The sequence below is a fragment of the Gopherus evgoodei genome, chromosome 7 (assembly GCF_007399415.2).
Source record: "Gopherus evgoodei ecotype Sinaloan lineage chromosome 7, rGopEvg1_v1.p, whole genome shotgun sequence".
NCBI classification, from domain to species: Eukaryota; Metazoa; Chordata; order Testudines; family Testudinidae; genus Gopherus; species Gopherus evgoodei.
In genome coordinates, this window is record NC_044328.1 from 66,953,146 (window position 1) to 66,974,739 (window position 21,594).

General features: G+C 40.3%; 1 protein-coding gene across 4 annotated transcripts in view; it reads right to left on the reverse strand.

Moving 5' to 3' along the window:
* Window positions 1-21,594, reverse strand: part of VCL (vinculin) — a 115,740-nt gene that overhangs the window by 48,818 nt on the left and 45,328 nt on the right. For all 4 annotated transcript variants that reach the window (XM_030571341.1, XM_030571340.1, XM_030571343.1 and 1 more), the window contains exons 3-6: window positions 13,986-14,136; window positions 12,048-12,156; window positions 5,556-5,678; window positions 2,995-3,155 (exon numbers count right to left, since the gene is read on the reverse strand). In XM_030571341.1, the coding sequence (XP_030427201.1) occupies window positions 2,995-3,155; window positions 5,556-5,678; window positions 12,048-12,156; window positions 13,986-14,136 (544 nt within the window). The remainder of the gene's footprint in view (window positions 1-2,994; window positions 3,156-5,555; window positions 5,679-12,047; window positions 12,157-13,985; window positions 14,137-21,594) is intronic.

The window sequence follows — 21,594 nt, forward strand, 5'->3', positions numbered from 1 at the left end:
TTCTGCTCCAAATTTTTTCCTCCACTTACTTTATTCCCCTTCCCTTCTGTAGGAATCATCTCCTTCCATTGGAAGTCTCCATCAGTAAGGAGAAGCATGCAACAGGTACAGCAAATATAAGTAAATTAATAGTTCCTCTCTCCCCAAATCAAGCATTTGCCATGTGTATCAACAGAGGAATATCTGCTGTGTGGGACCACTAGCAAGACAACCAATACCAGAATTTACTTCTTCTCACAAATGTTTAGTTGTAACACTTAATATCCTTTGTATCATGAACAGTTCAACACACAAGCAATGCCCAATGCTACATGTCTAAAATGCAGGCAGACTATCATAATCCTGCACATTGAAATATAGTTTATAATTAAAATATTACTCTAAATTTACCTAGAGTACACAATGATGTACTTGGAATACTGACCACAAAGCATACTTATGTATAATGCACACTGGCCAAAATCTTCCACTTACTGTAAATATAAATATTTTTATAAAAGCTCCTCGACTTGTTTTACTAATAGAAATTTTTCACATGTATCTTAAGAATTTTGAAAATCTCACTTACTATCTACTTTGTACTATCTACTTTGTACTGCATTCATCTTTGGACAGTGAAAGCTTCCTCGCTTCCCCATGCACTAGAATAGTGAGATTGTGTGTGTTTCAAACAAAGTGGGGAAACGTTTAAATTCATAAGAAAAAGCTAATTTAAAAAAAAGTAACAAGTTATGATCCTAAGCCATGTGCCCTGCATAGAAAGCTTAAGCTCTCCGAGGAAACTTATTTATTGAGGAGCCATGCTGATGAAAAGTAAGAGATTCTTGCCACAAACTGTAGGATGGGCAAAATTACTGAAAGAAGCTGTATAAAGCTTTCCAGACAACAGATAACCTGCTTCTGCATAATCGGACTCTATGATCATGAGCACCAGAAGCTAGTAACATAGGTTAAACAGGAACCTGTCCTAAAAACTTGGGAAGACTCCTATCAAACTCTGAAAGGCAGTCTTTGCATAGTCTGGGCTGTCATCACCCACACCTAACAAACTTCAGATACCTTAGAGCTGAGCAGCAGTAGTTAAGCTCATTTAAAAACCTCTATTAGACCTACATACATAAGTATGGTGTTACAACTGGTACACAGAAAAAAATATACACAGCACACAGTCTGCACACAGCACAAAATCCCACAGACATGCTTTTTTGTTTTAGTACAGAAGTACAGGTGTGGGGTGTGGAAGAAATCTTACCTTCTAAAAGGTGAGAAAAGATAAGAAACAGGAGAACAAAAACAAAGATGCATAAAGTAGTCATAATAAGGAAGTAGCAGAGTGGTAAAATACTTCAAATGCAAAATAAGGGTCAAGGCACCAGTACATAGGCTAAAGTGTTTTTAATGTCTATATCACAACAGGTTTTCTAAGGGGGAACTAGTCTGTCTTAATGTCTAAAGGTTTTTTAAAATATAGTTTTTCAGTTATTTGCTGCTGTGCCACTGATCCTAAAAAGCCTATTAGCAGCATACTTTAAAGGCCAAGCAAACACAGTTAGCATCCCAACCACTAGTTGTGCTGCTGTGTTTGCTGGTAACTGCAGCTACACAGGATGTGAATGCACACAGCAATAGCTCTCCATTCTGCCTGTGCTCTATCCATGTAAGCAGGCAGGCATTGACATAGGCAGCATTTTCTGTACTGAGCAGTCAAGTAAAGCAGAGCAGTGGCATCCCTTGCACACTCCATGTGCATGCCAGCAGCTGCAAACAGACTCAAATACGCTGGGTTGACTGGGAGTCATTTTTGTAAAAGTTCCAACTTCTCACATCTCATTTCACATCTCTTCTCTTCCAGAAAGACTATTCAGAACACAGAGCCTTTTTGGAGGTGAGGGCAAGGAGAACATATACTGATACTAAGCCCATCCACACCTAGATCAGTACAAAAAGACTTGATCAGTTAAGATGTCGAGTTCTTCACCTAGTCTTTACATCAAGTGACAAATTCAAGTTTCTAGTGAGAATATGAATGCAAACTAACTTGCCTGCTAACACATATGGAAGGGCCTTAAGGTAATAATAGATTGGGTGTTTAAGTACTGTACTGAGTTGGACAAATTTTGTACAGAGCACAAGGGACAGCTAGTGTGCCCAACTTACCCACACACAGAGTGTAAAATTTGGTCACCACATGACAGATTAAACACACTCTTTCCTTGAAAAGACATACTATATTCTAGCACTTCCCTATAAAGCCAAAGAGAGAGACCAGAAATGAACACAAACCCTGATCTCCTACATGGCAGTACAGAGTGCTTCCAACAAGCCACTGAGTCATGTGCCATGCGTTTTAACCTTCTTATTTCTATTAAAGAAATCAGCAAAGACTAAGCAATGAGACAGGCAAGTTACTTTTAAAAACAAGTTTTAATAGGGACCAAATTATCTCCAAAGATATTCTTTTTACTTTGGTATCTTGTGATTAGCTTGGCAGAATTCAAATTTTTTTAAATAATTTTGATGGACAATAATTGATGGTTTATTTTAAGCACTTGATTTTTATTGGTTTAAAATCTTTCACAATTGTGAGAAACTATGGGGAGCAGACAATTTAATGACAGACAGACATTCAGATTCAAAAAAAATTAAAGCTTTATAATGGCTAAAACACAAATTTTAACCTATGTCAAAATACACAACATAAATAGCCTGAAGTCAAACTCTGGTAAGTTCTCAAGTAGCATTTTTCTTACATTGCCTATCCATAAATTTTGATCAACATCAATGGAAACATTTTTCATTTTTTTGTGGGTATACAGTGAAATGAGCATATACTGAAAAATCTAATAGTTCCAATCCTATTCATAACACTATATCGCGTTACATGATCTGGTTGTGTACACTCTAATCAAACATTCTTGAAAACCTCAATTTATAGTTGCTGTGAGAAGCTAAGTAGAATCTGACTTCTATTTCCAGAAGAAACAGTGAACATACCTTGCTAGCCCAGGCATCCTCATCCCAGGAAGTGAGCTGTAACACACGGATGATCTCATTTATTTCAGCACTCATCTTCTCTACTGTGAAATTGCGGTTTTTCAAGGCCTCTTCTATTCCTTGGCTTTTGGAACTTTTAGTAGTTACAAAAATCTTCATAGCTGTGAACATTGCACTCTCGATTAGAGAAACTATCTAAGAATATATGATTGCTGTACAAGATCTCCTCCCCCTGCATAAACTCAGGAACAGTAAGCTATAGGTTTTGAACAGGAAAGGAAAACACTATAAAGACTGATGATTTTAAAGGCTGGTCTACACTTCAGTTTTACTGGTAAATCTATGTTGATTAACAGTGTGGGTTTTTTGCTGATAGTTATAAATATGTCTACACTAGGGCTCAAACAAGAATAAGCTATAGTAGTATAAGCACTTTTATACTAGTATAACTGTTTCTACACCAGAGAGTGTTTTTTTGCCACATTAACTATTCTGTTTGTTAGTTTGTGAGAAGAGCTAGAATATATTTCTTAGAATTTGGTTAGACCTTGACAAGTTTTCTGCTCTATAGCTAGGACCAATCAATCTACATCTTAGACTAGCTAACCAAGTGTCAAAGTTATGCATCACAGTTACTCCCATATTTCTGTGAAGAATGATACTAAGTACATTCCACACTGCAAAACACACCCATAATCCTCTGATCTTGAAGTGGAGGGCATGCAGCAGCTGAGGCAACATAGGAGAGCTGCCCAGGTTTTCACAGAATGCACAGATGCAAAAACATGGTTGTGCAGTATAGGTATGCAAAAGCTACTAGAGTCAGTGCAGTTTTTGCTGGGGGAAATGGCGCTGTGTGGATGCATTCATCAGGCTCTGCCATGGTTACACAACAGTCCCATTCTTAGACTAGATACATGTGGTGACAAAAAAAACCCAAAATACTCTCATTTAAAAAGAGAAAGAAAAGTTCTCCTAGTGGTTTTTTTTTTACATCAATGTAACCTATAATCAGCAAAAATGCAAAAGCAATCATAAGCTTGCTTCCCTCTCTTCCCCATGTTGCCAGTTAAAATCCACCCCAGGACAACAGTAATTAAAACACCCTATCTGCATTACAAACACCACTGAATTTAAGCACTGGCCTTATATGGAGACATGTATTACAAGTTGGTTTATCTTGCCACTCAGAACCAAAGCCATGTTAGAATCAAGCTTTAACTCTGGTTTGACACTGTTTAAACATTCAACTAATCCTCCAACCTCTGGAATCAGTTCCACAGACTAAGACAGAGGCATGTTGGCAGGGCATTACCATTGCTGTAAATTCTTCTGGAGATAGAGGCCGAAATCTGAGTGGCCCTTGGACAGTAAATTCATCTAAAAATCAAAGGCAGGACTAAAGTAGAGCTTTAAGAGGAATTACACATGGGCCGGATGCAAGCAAGTTCTGTGCAGCCTTCCTACATGGCTTTGCTCAAAAGCTTCCATCCTCTGTCCTGATCTGTAACACTGATAGCTACTCCAGCTTGGGCCTCTGAGTAGGTAATTTGGTTAAATGTGCTTTATGATGTACAAGATGACACCCACTTAGAAGCTAGAAGCAACTGTCAAATGCATTTTAAGTTTCTACTTCGTTTTATGGTAAGTTCATAAAATAAAAGCAACACTTTAATGTTCTAAACCACCTATACCACTACGTAAAACCCAGCTCAGTGCCAGGAAGAGGGTGAATATGTTCACAAGTGGAAAAACCCTGACATACTAAAATGTGCTCAGTCCTATTACATACCTCCCTCTTCCCCAATCCCTCTTTCATCCTTGTCTTGGGGAGGATATTCCACCTGCCTGTTTAGTTTATCAGACCAGCATTCCCTCTGGCTAACCAAATGAATTTTGCTAAACAAGTAAGCTATTTCAGCTGTTGGATTGGCAATTCTGCTCCTGAACAATCTTCAGCTGTTAAGCCCTCCTTTCTTCTTGCCCATTTGCAGGATAAAAAAAACCCATATCATGCCAGACAAAAGGGTGAGAAACACAGCAGAAGTGTGCCCCATTTTTGGTATATTTTTCAATGGTCCTCACCTCCGTAAAGCTTTTTTAGATTGTTCCCCTTAATCCTTCCATGATGGCAACTAGATTGTATTAATGTGAGACATGTTATGAATAGATACTGAAAAAAATAGAACCAACATGAGAGAGTTTATCCAGATGAATGCACACATGCATACTGCCATTTAAAAATAATCATTAAACCTTATACACTGTGACAAGTATGCATGACACAAATACATCTGGTATAAATAGTGTATCACTAGTTTATGTAGCTCATTTTAAGTCTGAGGTGCACAGAACTTAAAATAGGAAATACGCAGGGTATGCAGATGGAGAGTTGGCATTACAACTTGCCATCCCCTCCCAGTTTGCCACAAATCAGCAAAACATCTAAATATTTGCAGTCAGCCGAAGAGGCATGTCAAAGCTTCTATTTTTAATGGCATAACACACATGCGTCCAAATTCAGATCACGTATTTGCATCTAATAGTACAGCAGAAACTACCTGAAATAAGGACAGGCAACAGCTCCTTCACAGTGTTCATGGAGTTCACCAACATCACTCTGTGTTCCTGATGAGTCAATTCCTGCTGTCTTTCATCAATCATTTTGGCCATCTTTGTCATTCCTAGGTCATATAATGAAGTTCAAGTGATAAAAAAAAACTGTTAATATTGAGTTTCCCCAGATTTATGAACCTTTTACAGAGAATGTCTAGGCTCAGTTATTTGTTCAGCTTTCCAAACAAGAACACAAACATGTAATGAGTTATGACACCACTAAAGAAGTTTTGTATCACCTACTTTTCATTAAACCATATTTCAGTAGTTTAAGGGAAGCCATAGATCCAGTTTCTAGTTGTTAATTCAAGCTAGAATATAAGTCTCATAATTTTGACGTTCATTTATCATGAATTTTAAGAAAACAGCTACACAAATACAGAAGTGATGAATAGTCTACTTCATGGAAATTAGTCAGTTCAGCAATGTGTGACAAGGTAGTTTAGAGCTTTTTTCCCTCCTTTAGCTTTGATCAGTTCTCACCTAAATAATGGGGAGGATGACAAGAATAGGAAAATATCACTGACACAGGTTTAGTTTTGTTGGCTTCAAAGACTTTCATTGTTTGGAAGTATTACGTGATTGTATTAATTTACACTGTCCTAGAAAAATTAAATAAAAATATCTTAATTCTCTAAAAAAAATTATATTGGTGATGAAAGGAAGAGAATCAAAGCATGTGTTACTTTGGATTTCAGGAGTAAAGGCACTTTCAAGAATTACATGAGGAACATAGTATATAGAATATATATGTATAATCACACTTTCAGTTGGCCAGAAACTATAGAGGAAACCATGCATTCCTCCTCACCCGCATCTTAAACACAACATGCAGTCTGCAGGTTTTAAGATATGCATTATTCATGCTTGCATATGTTCATGGAAATAGTATTCATGATGGGAGTAAGATAAAGTTGCACATAGGGTTAGCTAAAGAGAAGCCAGAATTCTGCCTTGGAGAAGCTGACAAGGTTTTAAGGTGGTTCTTTAAATTAGAACTAGGGGGAAAAGATGTGCTGAGGAGCACTTATGCAAAAAGACATCTCTAGAGGGATACCAGTAATACCAAAGGTCTGGTCTACACTATGCGTTTAAACCGAATTTAGCAGTGTTAAACTGATTTAACCCTGCACCCGTCCAAACAATGAAGCTCTTTAAACCGATTTCTGTACTCCTCCCTGACGAGGGGAGTAGCACTGAAATAAGTATTGCCATGTCGGATTAGGGTTAGTGTGGCCACAAATTGACGGTATTGGCCTCCGGGTGGTATCCCACAGTGCACCATTGTGACCGCTCTGGAAAGCAATCTGAACTAGGATGCACTGGCCAGGTAGACAGGAAAAGCCCCGTGAACTTTTGAATTTAATTTCCTGTTTGCCCAGCGTGGAGCTCTGATCAGCACGGGTGGCGATGCAGTGCCAAAACCAAAAAGAGCTCCAGCACGGACCGTACGGGAGATACTGGATCTGATCGCTCTATGGGAAGACAAATCTGTTCTATCAGAGCTCCGTTACAGAAGACTAAATGACAAAGCATTTGAAAAAATCTCCAAGCTATGATACAGAGTCCACAGCACAGCGCTGTGTGACAAGCGTAACGGAAAGCCAAAGAATCAAATGGACGCTCATGGAGGGAGGGAGGGGGTACTGAGGACTCCAGCTATCCCACAGTCCCCGCAGTCTCCGAAAAGCATTTGCATTCTTGGCTGAGCTCCCAATGCCTGAAGGGTCAAAAACATTTTCCCAGTTGTTTCAAGGTATATGTCATCAATTTACACCCTTCCCCCTCCTCCGAAAGAAAAAGGGAAAAAAAAAACATTTCTCGCCTTTTTTCAATGTCACCCTATGTCTACTGCATGCTGCTGGTAGATGAGCTGCTGCAGCGCTGAATACCAGCATCCCCTTCCCAGTGGCAGATGGTACGATGTGACTGCTATCCATCGTCATCATCAGCCCGTGAATGCTCCTGGCTGGCCTCGGTGAGGTCAGCCGAGGGCGCCTGGGTAAAAATGGGAATGATTCACGGTCATTCTCGGCAGATGATACAGAATGGTTGGTAACCGTCCTCATCATAGCAACTGGAGGCTGAGCTCTATCAGCCCCCCCCCTTTCATGTCTAAAGAAAAGATTATGTACTCTCCCCCCCACCCTTTAATGTCCTGCCTGGACTATCATAGCAGCTGGAGGCTTCCTTCCTCTCATTTTATCTCACTAAAACGTCAGTGTTTCTTATACCTGCATTCTTTATTACTTCATCACACAAATAGGGGGACACTGCCACGGTAGCCCAGGAGGGTTGGGGGAGGAGGGAAGCAATGGGTGGGGTTGTTGCAGGGGCACCCCCTAGAATGGCATGCAGCTCATCATTTCTGCGGGATCTCTGGGGCTCTGACACGGAGTGGCTATGCTCTCTGTTTCTCTAGTACACTTGCCCCATATTCTAGGCAGGACTGACTCTATTTTTAGACAAAACATAAAGAAGGGAATGACCCGGGGAATCATTCCCATTTTTGTCCATGCGCCCCCAGCCGACCTCAGCGAGGCCAGCCAGGAGCACCCATGACAGCAGCAGACGGTACAGAACGACTGATAACCATCATCTCATCACCAATTTACAATGGCATGGCAGACAGTGGAGTAGGGATGGTAACTGTCTCTGCTACCTTGCAAAGGTAAATGAATGCTGCTGTGTAGCACTACAGTACCGCGTCTGTCAGCAGCATCCAGTACACATACGGTGACAGTGATAAGCCAAAACAGGCTCCATGGTTGCCATGCTATGGCATCTACCAGGGCAATCCAGGGAAAAAGGGCGCGAAATAATTGTCTGCCGTTGCTTTCACGGAGGAAGGATTGAGTGACGACATTTACCCAGAATCACCCGCGACACTGTTTTTGCATTGGGATCTCAACCCAGAATTCCAATGGGCGGTGGACACTGCGGGAACTATGGGATAGGTATCCACAGTGCAACGCTCTGGCAATTGATGCTAGCCTGCGGACGTGGCAGGTAAACAAACCGGCCCGGCCCGCCAGGGGCTTAGCCTGACAGGCCGTGTGCCAAAGGTTGCCGATCCCTGCTCTAGGATACTACACTGCCAAAAAACAGCAGAAAATAAATAATCCCAGTAAAATCACCAGTGAGAATACTTAAAGCGTTTTAGGTCGCAGATCAGGAAATAAAATTTCCCAAAAGCAAGCAAGGTCACTGAGGGATACGCATTTTTAGTGCTATCTGGGGAAAACACCCTCTAATTGGCTGCTCTTCCTCAGAAGGTGGGCCAACAAGGAAACAGCCAATTAGGGCAAAAACAGGTAGAGCTCTCTCCCTTTAGGAACCAACATCATTCTGTCTATGAGGGAGAGGATAGGAGGTAGCAGGGAAAAGAAAAAAAAGAGGAAAAAAACACAGCAGCTCAGAATGGCTCCACTCCCTATTCTCATCCTGTGAGCAACAGGAAGACTCCTTTGCCCCTACTGCCCCCACTGCAACTGGGCAGAAAGGTCCTCACTGGAGCCCCCTCATCCCACAGGACTGGGAGAGAGAAAGAACATCACAAGCTGCAGAGATGAGGGTAGAGTGGTAGGATTGATTTGGGGCTGGGGGCAGAATTGATTTCTGGGTAGATGTGGGGGTGACAACAGACACCCCCACACCCTTTTTTGGAGACCACTTTAAACACTAACTATATGACTGGTAGATAGAAAATATTGCATTTGGCTATATGAAAGACAGCAGGCACTATCATGGGAATGACAGACCCATTAAACTTGTTTCAGTGTCAATTGAACTGGCTGGAAAATTAGAGTTATAGAATACTGAGATAAACGTGACAGGGACAAACCAGCATGATTTCTGCAAAGCCAAATCACGGCTCTCCAATCCACTCTAAGTTTCAGACTATCAACAAAGCAGACAACACAAGAGATATATTTAGTTTGAGAACTCTCTCACAACAGGCCATAAAATAATCCTAGTTATGAGGAGCAAGAGAGAAGAATTGTCATGGATTAGAAACTGTCTAAGAGTCAGTTTTCAGCATGGCAAAAGAGATTCACAGTGAAAGGGTACTGCCCCATCAATGACCTGGGCTAGGACTGGAGTTTAATATGTGCTAATGTTAACACGTTAATATTCTGGAGTAGGGGGATCAATGACGAGGTGGAAAGTTATGGAGCTAACAACATTTATGGTGATATCCCAAACTAGAGAAGACTGAAGAACTTCAGAGGAGCCTAAGAACACTAGATAAAATACACAATATCATAGCAGATGAAATTCAGGGTTGAAAAATGCAAAGTTTCTAAACACTGATAGGCATAATCTGAACTACGCATACACATTATTGGATTCGAAATTAATTGTAACCACTCCAGGAAACCAAGCTGTGCTTATTGTGCACAGACGAATGAAAATATCTGCTTAGTAAGTTATTGCAGTCAAAACAAAAATGTTAAGATGTATAAACAAACAACAACTTGCTCTGTATAGCACTTTTCATCAGTAGATCTCAAATTGCTTTACCAAGGAGGTAAGTATTATCCTCATATTGTAAATCAATTGTGTATCCTCACCTGAAATAACGTTAAGTTCTGGTAACCTTAGCTCCAAAATAAATAATTTTATATATCTCAGAAGTAAAGGGAGTACAGAGAAAACCAATGGAAACAATTAGAGCTATAGAATGACTTCCATATGAAGAAACCAGCAAGAGTATGACTGGTGATTTAGAGATGACTAAGTGGATACATGAAATATGTATATAAAATAATGAATGGTTCTTATTTCTTTAAGCACAACAAGGGGATGCCAAATATATTGCCTTCAATTTCATTATTTCTCATAGGATTTTTTTTCATCACAATGCATAACCGACTTACTACCACAAGGTAACACTGAGGCCCAGAGTTTGAGGATGAAAAAGATTAGCCGTTGTGGCAAGGCATCTCCTCCATCTTGCCAGGCTCAGTACTTCCCCCTTTGATGTCGCAGGACCTGGAGTAAATCAACCCCACTCTGGACAGTGTTTGTTTTCCCACTTTGAGTTTGTCAGTATTTTCAAGGTAGGCCTCAGCACAGGCCCAAGGAGTACTCCTCCACCAAACAAAAGAAACCAATTCACAAACACAAAACAAGGGGATGCATCTTTCCCTGCTGCTTCGCTGGGTGGGGGGTGGCAGTTCTCCCCCCAAACAGGCATTCAGTTTTGGTTGTTTCCCCTGTAGGGAGGGGAACAGCCTCTCACTCTTGAAAAGCCTATCTCCCTGCCACCCCTAGACCTGCAGCAACTGATCTCTCTTCCCTTTCTCTCACCAGAGGAGGGGTTTTTAAAGGTCTCAAGCAGCCCTTAATTGGACTCAGATGTCCCTAATTGACCTGAGGTAACCCCTTCTCAGCTTGTAGGAAAAAGGGCACATCACTCTTGGGCTCACATACCTGCACTTCCACCACTCTCTTGCAGCCGTCCAGCCTGACTTTGTCACACCTTATATAATGGGACAAACGTGTGTTCTAACAGGTGTTAGTTAAAATTCCCCTGTGAGCCAGTTATTTCAGGATATGGTTTCTTGGTTCTCTCTTTGAAACAGCTAACACTGGCCAATGTCAGAGATAAGGTACTAGACGAGATGGCTCATTGGTCTGATATGGTATGGTAACTCTTATTTACATGGACATATTTATTTTTATTCAAATCAAAGTTTAATATCTGGTATTTTCCTGCAGCACAACTAGCACCTCCGCAAGTCATACAGGCTTTATCAGACTCTTGGGCAAAGGCATCAATACATGTAATAGAAAGACCTCATCAGAAGGTAACAGGTCATAAAAAGGCTGCAAACTAGCTGGGAAGTAAAGAAAGGATGGTGAATAATGAGGGGGGAAAAGGGTCTTTTATAACATTATGCTGGTCTTTTATAACATTATTTTCAGCATTCTCACTAACATGAAGATGCCAAACTCATATGGTGGTTTAAATGTATACCATCCCAAGAGATGCCTTCAAGACATAAACCATCTGAATCAGAACACACTGGGTCTATTTCCACAAATGGGATTCAGCTCTGTGATAGTGAGTGCACAGCTTCCACAACTGTATTTTATGATGTACAGCAAAAATACAAGAGCAAATGCTAACTTTTAGCACATTACTCCATCAAAGTAAAAGACATTGTAGTGCATTCCATTAACCTCTTTTATGGAAATTCTGACGTGAATAAACCAACGCTGGTCAATTAAATCATGGTGCACAATTTTCTAATCAGAACTACTATACATACTGAAAAGAATATTTGTCAAGCAGAAAGAGGTAAAAAACCGGTTGGCCTCTAGTTGTTTTCAAAGCCTCAGTTTTAGCTCTCTCCAAGATCTTGTCTCTGAATTACTGGAGAAATAGAGTTGAATGCAAGAATACAGTCACAGGACTGGAAAGGTCTAACCTGGACCCAGATTCTTTGTGTATGTCACCAAATCCTCCATAGTCTCTACCACCTCTGCTACAGTTAGGTATTCCAAAATTCCTTTGCAGACACGGATGATTTTACGGACCTAGGGAAAAAAAAAACATTCCAGCATTTATTAGATCAAGCTATAATATAATAAATTAGAAATACTTGTTTATTACTGAAATAGAACAGGTACAGCATTTGGTAGCATAATTTATAGAAACGTATGTGGTTTGGAATGTTGAATCAGCTGCTCATCATTTGATTATTCAAGAAAGCCTCATTAGCCAAAATCAACATCTCTGTACTTAGAAATGCAAATCCTGCTTTTAACAATTTCCAACTGTATGATGACAAAGAATATCAGAGAAGTAGTAAAATGGTGAGGACGTGTATTTAACTATTATGGCACTAGACAACATGCTGTGAGTTTGAAGACAGCATAATTTCAAGTTTACTGTTGCTATTCAACTGGTAAAAAAAGAAATCACATAAGCCAACCTGTATCAGAGTAGCATACTCCGAAGTCTACCCTATGAAAGGTTATCCATTAGGCAGTTTTGCACATGCAGAACACAATATACAATATCCTTTTTTGAAGGGCAGATCCAATTTCTTAAGTCTTCCAAAAAAAAAATGCACATTTGAAGAGAGGTACTTATTCTCCTTTTACTTCACTATAGATTCTGTACACTTTGGTTTAATACTCTGTTAATCCATATTCAGTTTTTAACTGTTGTTTAAAAGATTCACACCAACATGTATAAATATTGCCTCTTTAAGTCTTCTACCACATACTTCAGAGCACAGCAAAACAGACAGATCCTGCGGCACCATGAAATCTTATTTCAGAGGATGTAACTTTGAAAATACTGCTTGTAGTGGATTCAAATCAAACTCCAAGTGTTGATAAGTCTGAAATTATGCTTCTAGAAATTGTCCTCAAAAACAGTAGTTCACAGCTACCACTAAAACTAAGGTAGATAAACCAACATTAGGGCAAGAGATCTCTTGAAAGTGGTTGGGAACATGCTGGATTTGTGAAAATCAAATCCAGGGTCAAATATATGTGTCTTGTTGAACTTGGGTATGTCACAGCTGAGGTTGAGAACATCTAAAAAAGTTTAACTTAAAAAAACCTGAATCCTCTAAGCATTGGATCTATAGTTGGAATATGTGAACATGCCCATAACTCTTTGTGGTACTGATTATAATCACCTGCAAGAATATACGTGATCACTAGTGCCACAAAGTAATTCCAAGCATTAGCCTCATCTCATGATATCATGATAAGAACAGTTTCAGTAATCAGTGAGTTAACAGTGAAGGAGCAACACTGGTACTGGAGTGCTAACATACCATGGGAAGGAAAGCATATGGAGACTTTGCAGGTCGAAAAGTATGATATAGGTAAACATTGTAAGCAGCATCAATTTTTCCTCAACCAAATGGCAGATGTTTATCTTAACTTCATTCCCTCTTAAAGGCATGATGCTAGTTGCTAAAAAATAGGAGATACTATATTCCTAAGAAGGGGAAACATGGTCGCAAAAGTGAAGCAACCCAATTGGTTCCATTACTAGCACCATACACACAAAACATACACAAGATGAAGCAGGAGCCTCAATCTCACAATTCCTTGCATCTATGGGTTTATATAAGGTCCTGAGTGCTATTTTTTCGTGGGGGAGGGGAGTGGGAATGCGGGGGATTAAGAAATACACAAAAACCTATCTTCCTGCAGCATGAAAAGGCTTTTCTTGGCAGGAAGATAGGCACAAAGAATGCTTTCAATCTATCCAAACAGAGTCCTTGTCACAGACAATGAATTTTGGGAAGTGCTGTAATTTAGCAAATATACATTAAGTGGGTATTTGAGATAACATGATACTGATATATAAAAGACGATGTTATTGACACTAGGACACCTACCTCAGCCTCATCAAATGTTAGAAGCAAGTCTGATGTACCAGAGAGGATGCCTCTTGATCCATCAATGAGATAATCACGAGCAGGTACTGAATAAGGATCTGCTTGCAGCATCTGGGCTGCCTGGACAAGTTTAGTGCAGGCATTCTCCACTCTGTGTGCAACAATAAGATACAGCCATTAATACTTATTCTGCATACTCTGCCAGAAGTGAACAGACGTGTAAACTTATAGGGGGTTGAAATCTCATTATTTGTAACTATCAAAACAAAGCAAGCAAACTGTTTATCCATCCCAACACACACACAGACGGTTTAAATGTGCAAATATAAATATTTACACATCACTGATGAAGTCAGCCTTTGTCTTTAGAGCAAGATATACAAGTTAACAACACTGAGGTAACAGGTTAGAGACACTGACATGAGTCACAAAATACACTTTTAGTTCCAACAAGCCAGGACATTAGGTAGAGGGGAGTTTTTCCAACAGGATCACAGAGTCAATGTAATCACTGTGAAACATCCTGACATTTGCATTATCTGCTACTAATGTTAACAGGCAAATGCATCAATAGGTAATTAATCAGAGCTGTAAGTTAAGATAACAAAAGGATATTTTGTGAACAGTATTGAGGCTCCTCAGATCTTCATTTGTTAATTAAGAAGCTTTCCAGCTCTTCAATGTATATTACTACTTGTGCACATCAATATCATGTGAATAGGCATATGGTCTGAATCTCCTCTCTCTCAAGTTCTCATACCAAGTCGGAGGCCATGTCTACATCTAAAATTTTGCAGCGCTGGTTGTTACAGCTGTATTAGTACAGCTGTATAGGGCCAGCGCTGCAGAGTGGCCACACTTACAGCAACCAGCGCTGCAAGTGTGGCCACACTGCAGCGCTGTTGGGCGGCTTCAAGGGGGGGTCGGGGAACGCGAGAGCAAACCGGGAAAGGAGACCAGCTTCGCCGCAGTTTGCTCTCGCGTTCCCCGAACCCCCCTGCAAACCGCAGGGAAGGAGACCTGCTTGCTCGGGGGTTCGGGGAACGAGAGAGCAAACCGGGAAAGGAGACCAGCTCCGCCGCGGTTTGCTCTCGCGTTCCCCGAACCCCCCTGCAAACCGCAGGGAAGGAGACCTGCTTGCTCGGGGGTTCGGGGAACGAGAGAGCAAACCGGGAAAGGAGACCAGCTTCGCCGCGGTTTGCTCTCGCGTTCCCCGAACCCCCCTGCAAACCGCAGGGAAGGAGACCTGCTTGCTCGGGGGTTCGGGGAACGAGAGAGCAAACCGGGAAAGGAGACCAGCTTGATTACCAGAGGCTTCCTCAGGTATGCTGGGATACCTGCTTATTCCACGGAGGTCAAGAAAAGCGCTGGTAAGTGTCTATACTTGATTACCAGCGCTGGATCCTCTACACCCGAGACAAAACGGGAGTACGGCCAGCGCTGCAAACAGGGAGTTGCAGCGCTGGTGGTGCCCTGCAGATGTGTACACCTCCTAAGTTGCAGCGCTGTAACTCCCACACCAGCGCTGCAACTTTCTGATGTAGACAAGCCCTAAGAGAGAAGGTCCCAAATGCAGAATGTCTGAGTGTTATTATAACCCTTAAGTCAACACAGTTGATATGAGCTTTAAAATTAATATTAAACTAATTCTATCCAGCTATTTGAAATACAGCCCTAAAGAAAACTATTTTTAATTAAGGAGTTAACCCTGTTTCAGTTATCAATTTCTTTTTCACTTTTCGCCAATGTCGTATTCTTTGAACAAGTTAATCAGAAGCTTTCTGATGGCAGAGCAAAAGCTTGCTTTCCAGCCAAACTCTAAAGCTTTAACACAGAAGTTCAAACTAAGCAACTGTTAATTTGGCCTCTCATGTCTGGATAGTATCCTGGCACACAGATTAGCAAGCAAGCATCTGCTCTGCCACCATTTAGTTGCAGGGCAAAGCTATCAACGGAACGTTTTGCCAAGTTTAACTCATTGATCAAACATTATTCATACCTTCTATGTTCACATATCCCTGAGCATTCATGGAAACAGAAGCATTTGAAGTGGTGCTTCTTAGTGTGAATACAGGCATTTGTATAGGTGTGCATATATTTTCATGCTCACCCAAATACCTTTTGTATATTTATTCCCACCAAAGTAAATATTTGACAAAACCAAAAAAAAACAATTGTAAAATTTTCTTAACAGCTTAAAAAACTAGCTTCCACCTTCCGCCTTCTCCACAATAATTGTGCTATAAGCTATCACAGCTGGGCACGAACACCAAACAGTGCAACTCTGAATACTTGTCACTGAACACAAGTTAGGAATTTATATTAGATTTGCAGAAGTGGGGAAAAGTAAACACACACATCCTGAAGTTGGGGCATGGGGAGAGAAGGAAGCAGAAGACATTACATATCAGGTGTGGTGGGATAGACAGTGAGGGGCTGAAGGAGTAGAATTAACAATTTTAAACTGTTCCTTCCCTATAAAGTACCAAAATTCTCCACTACTACTGTACTCAAGTGTGTGCCAACAGGGAGCCAGTTGAATACGAAAGATTCAGTAGAGTTGTCTGTAGTTAGCTAGGTGCAGGAAGGAAAGCAACTGAAAAGCAATAGTGTATTTATAAGACAAGGAACATTAAGAGACTGTAAAGAGGAAACTGAATGGTAACATGACAGAAATAAATCTAGTACCAAAGTTTGTTTGCCACACAAAAGCATTCATGTGTACTAACAACAACTCTAAGTCATCCTGTCTTCTTTCTGCATCTGCATACAAAGGAAGAAAACCTCCTTGGGGCTGCATATGCAGAGGTGCCCAGGCAGTGTGCACTGTGAGAGCAGTGAATAGGAGCCAACTGCACAACTTCCCCACAGTTACCTTCTCCCTGCTTCCCAGGGGGATCCTAGGGGGCCGTGTTGGGGATGTACTTCACTGCCCCACAGATGGCAGCAGCCAGGCTGGGGGATGTGTGTGCTTTTCCTCTAAAACCTACATTTTATGTCAAACTCCAAAACAGACAAAAATAAATAAAAATACAGTTAAATAAAATCCTCTTCACTGAACATCCCATTCCAGTTTGACAGACCTGGACACTGATGTCCTAATTATCCTCAGAACAGGTGCGCATGGGCCTTTTCCTGCAAACGTGATTCAGCCTAGAGGTGGAGAACTCAGTTCTCAGATTTGATGTCGGTTCAGTATAAAGTCGTCTCACACTGCCATCATTCTACTGAGACAGCCATGAAAGGAGCTAAGTATGCAGTCTATGTACTCATCTGTTCCTTATGGGCATCAGAGCCCCGTCAGTAGCACCATCACAGTTAGGAAACAGGTAGCATTTTCCCACTGTGCAACACATTCTTAGAGCTAGAGCGTTAACAGGGTGGAGGCAAGAGGGGGGAATGCTCGGCCCCCTTGGGTCTGTGCGCTGGAGCGTGGACACCAGAGCCCTAGGTTTGAGCACAGGAGGAAAATCCTTAACCTAGGGTTAAAATGCAGTGTAGATGCTAATGCCCATGGTTCCCTGATACAGGTCAACTGACTTGAGTCCCACTAGCCCTGGATTAACATTGATATGTAGACATAACCTCACATGCATCAACCACATATGAGTCAACAGTGTGATACTGTTGCAAAAAAAGCAAACGTGATTCTGGGATGCATTAACAGGTGTGTTGTAAATAAGACACGAGAAGTCATTCTTCTGCTCTACTCTGTGCTGGTTAGGCCTCAACTGGAGTATTGTGTCCAGTTCTGGGAACCGCATTTCAAGAAAGATGTGGAGAAATTGGAGAGGGTCCAGAGAAGAGCAACAAGAATGCTTAAAGGTCTTGAGAACATGACCTATGAAGGAAGGCTGAAAGAACTGAGTTTATTTAGTTTGGAAAAGAGACGACTGAGAGGGGACATGATAGCAGTTTTCAGGTATCTAAAAGGGTGTCATCAGGAGGAGGGAGAAAACTTGTTCACTTTAGCCTCTAATGATAGAACAAAAAGAAATGGGCTTAAACTGCAGCAAGGGAGATTTAGTTTGGACATTAGGAAAAAGTTCCTAACTGTCAGGATAGTTAAACACTGGAATAAATTGCCTAGGGAGGTTGTGGAATCTCCATCTCTGGAGATATTTAAGAGTAGGTCAGATAAATGTCTATCATGGATGGGCTAGACCGTATTTGGTCCTGCCATGAGGGCAGGGGACTGGACTCGATGACCTCTCAAGGTCCCTTCCAGTCCTAGAGTCTATGAATCTATGCCTAATGGACACTGCTGGCCAAAAGAGTACAAACTGGAGTACATGACATACACATGCACCAATGGTGGAATACACTTGGACAAGTACTTGAAGATCACAGATCCCTTCAGTGTTTGAAGCTCACAAAAGGAAGAGTCAGGGCATCAAGATTACAAGACTTTTCTGCCCCAGCTACCCACTTTTGGGGGCCTAAAAAAAGCTTCAAACAAAGTATTGTTAAAGTGACGCATTCTAGCTTTTTGGGTAATCATTGCCGGCCTAGTAACAGATACAAATTCAGATGAAGGACTTTCCTGGAGATATGACACTGGTTATGTTGATCATGGGTTTCCCTCCATTTTCTGGTTTCCTCCCACAAGACAGTTAAGTACAACGCAGGACATAAATTCTCCTTACGCTGATCTTAGTGTCATCCATCAATTCGATCTTAAGTGATCCTTGAATAAAGTTCAGTCAAACATGAAACTCTTACTACACCAGTTCTGAGCTAAACCAAGATTTACTACAAAGAAACTGGATCATGATATCTAACTTTCTTCATGCTGATCAGAGTTCCTCCTAATAAGCATTTAGACATAGTGCTGAGAGCAGTGAAATCATTGAAAATTGACCAATCCATCCTATTTCGTGACCCCACTAAGAAATAAAACACAATATTTTAAAAAGTCGTGTCAGAACAATACAAGATTTTCAGCCAGCGATTCCCCTGAGTAGACTCACATGAGCCTTATCACAAGATGTAGTCTACAACGAAACATCTGGTCTGTTCATTAGGAGCAATATTGACAATTGCATAAGACAATCCATTAAGACTAATAAGAGTCAGAAAACAGGAATAATCTGGTCTCTGCTATGTAAAATGTAATTGTAGCTTTCAGTCCAACATAGTTCACTAAAGTTAGTTTAACTGCTTCCAGCAGTGGGAAACTAAGTTATATTTTTTCTTTTTAGTCACACTAAGAAAGGCATTAAACAGGTCACCTATCCACCCAAATCAAAATAATAGGCTGGATTTGCATTATGGAATTTCATGGTCATTTGTATAAAAGTTCCAATGCAGGTAGGGCTGTATTTCCCATTTGTGAACAACTGATGTAAAATAAGAGCTTTTTAAATCTTCATGTCTCAAGGACTCAGCATGTGAATGGAATGTCTTAGCTACAATGTAGTTTTCATTTAAAAACCATTTAGATGATTTAGAGGTGGATTTGTGTTTTAATCATATAAAGCCCAGTTTAGTGAAATGTTCCACACCATTACCTCTCAAAATACTGCAACTTCGGAATACGTGCCTTTGCCTGCAGGAGTGGGGTTTTTGCAAAAGAACAAAATAATTTATTGCTCAATTGAAAAAAATTTGTTTGAGTTGAAAGACATGCAAAAAACACAATCACAGCACTCAATTGCTTTTTTCTTCCAACAGGATCTATATGTAGTATGTTAAAAAAATTGAACAAAAACTAACCGCTAGATTTGGATTCAACCAGAGAACACAAAGCTTTCAAGCTACAAAATCATTCAAATGTTATTGGCTGAAGACAACTCTCATATCTTATGCTCTTATTGTGTAGAAAGACAAATTGATATAGAGGATCCATAATTATCTAGACAAGATTAATTACTAGGCCAGCAAAAATTTCACGTAAATAGAGTGTGGGTAGGTATAAAGGACAAAAAAATGCTTAGAAACTCATTCTTTTTTATGCTTAAAGCTATATGAATAGTTAAGCAATGAACTAATTACAACTTATGATTCAATTTATTTTTTCCCCATCCAGTAAAATTATTGGGGGACTACAGGGAAGACAGTAGGCTAAGATTTTGTCAACACCAATCCGGGGGGAGATGGGAGAGCTAATTTTTATATCTAGTGTTTAGGTTTCTTAATCTTTTCTGGAAGATTTTGAGAGCAGTTTCCCCTCAACCTACATTAATGTCAGTTTATACATTCTGTAAAGCAAAAATACTAATCTGACACTTCTCTGCTAACATCAAGGCTATTTTTCAGGGTTGGAGGGGGTTCATTTTAATATACAGAATGCACGCTAATGACAATAATTTGAAATGGAAAAGCCACTAGACAGAAAATGGTAGCTCTAGAAATCTGACTGCCAGACTTGTCAACTCACCTCTGCTGTAACACCAGGTAGCACCACCACATTTATTGACCAGATTAATTATATATAAATATATTTTGATACTCTTGTTTTAGACATGAGCAGAACATTAGGATGACTTGTGATGTAATTGGATCCGTATGTGTCAAAACATCTGTTTATTTTTTAAACACCAGAGCCAATCTTTAATTTTAAATGCCACACAAAAGCTCAGTTGCTAAAGATAAAGTTTAATTACTGCAGGTGTGCCAATATATCTTTCTCATGTTTTATTCTGTGATGTACTTCTCTTCTGGTACAATTATTTTATATTACATTTCATTACAGTCAATGACATTTGCATCATTGTGTTGGAATTACTGACATCAGAGCAGTTTCAAGCTTTTCCCATAATTACAAAAATGTTAAAGGACTCTTGGCAATCAATTATCATTTCTTTAGTTTCCATAAGTGCACAGGATACACTTGAAATTTATAGAAACAGTGACATCATTTTACAGTGGCTCTCATCCCAAATGATCCCATGTGACACTTCAAATCACACCCAATAATCTCTTTATCTACCTCCGAGATGGAATAGGGCAATTGGTTGATAGTATGTAGTAACAAAATAATAGGCCAGGGCAGGAAGTTAACACTCAAGTTATTTTTGAAAGTTTCATCCAAAATTACTTAGGCTGCTAAATCTCACTTTCAAAAGTATCTTGGAAATTAGGAGCCTTTGAAAATTCTACCCTTTGTCCAAATGAAACTAATTACTTTATTGCCATTCAGCTAGGACACAAGATTCAGAGACTCTTCTCTTGCCATCACTAAAATTCCCATGGCACTCCTCATCATGACCTTTTTGGGTCTCACACAAATATGGCACCTCCAACAAGATGGATCCATTTAACCTCATAAAAGGCATTCCTCAATACCAACTATGATGGAAGTGTGCCACCTATTTACCGTAATTCACTAATAGCACTGCCCACAACAGACTGAACAGGAGATCTGCAAGGAGTATCTCCAGCTGAAAACCTGGCCTAACCAATCTGAAAGGGTCACAGCGCAAAGTAGAGTGGCTACACATTTTCCACAAAAAAGCTCCAAGTTTCCTGAACTGAATTGAATGATTATCCCCTGGCACTATGATGAAGGGCTACAGCATAGAAACTTATGATAAATCATTAGGAGAATAAGATATTCAGCAAGTGAAAGATACTGTATTTTAGATAGTAAAATGTAGTTGCAATGAAC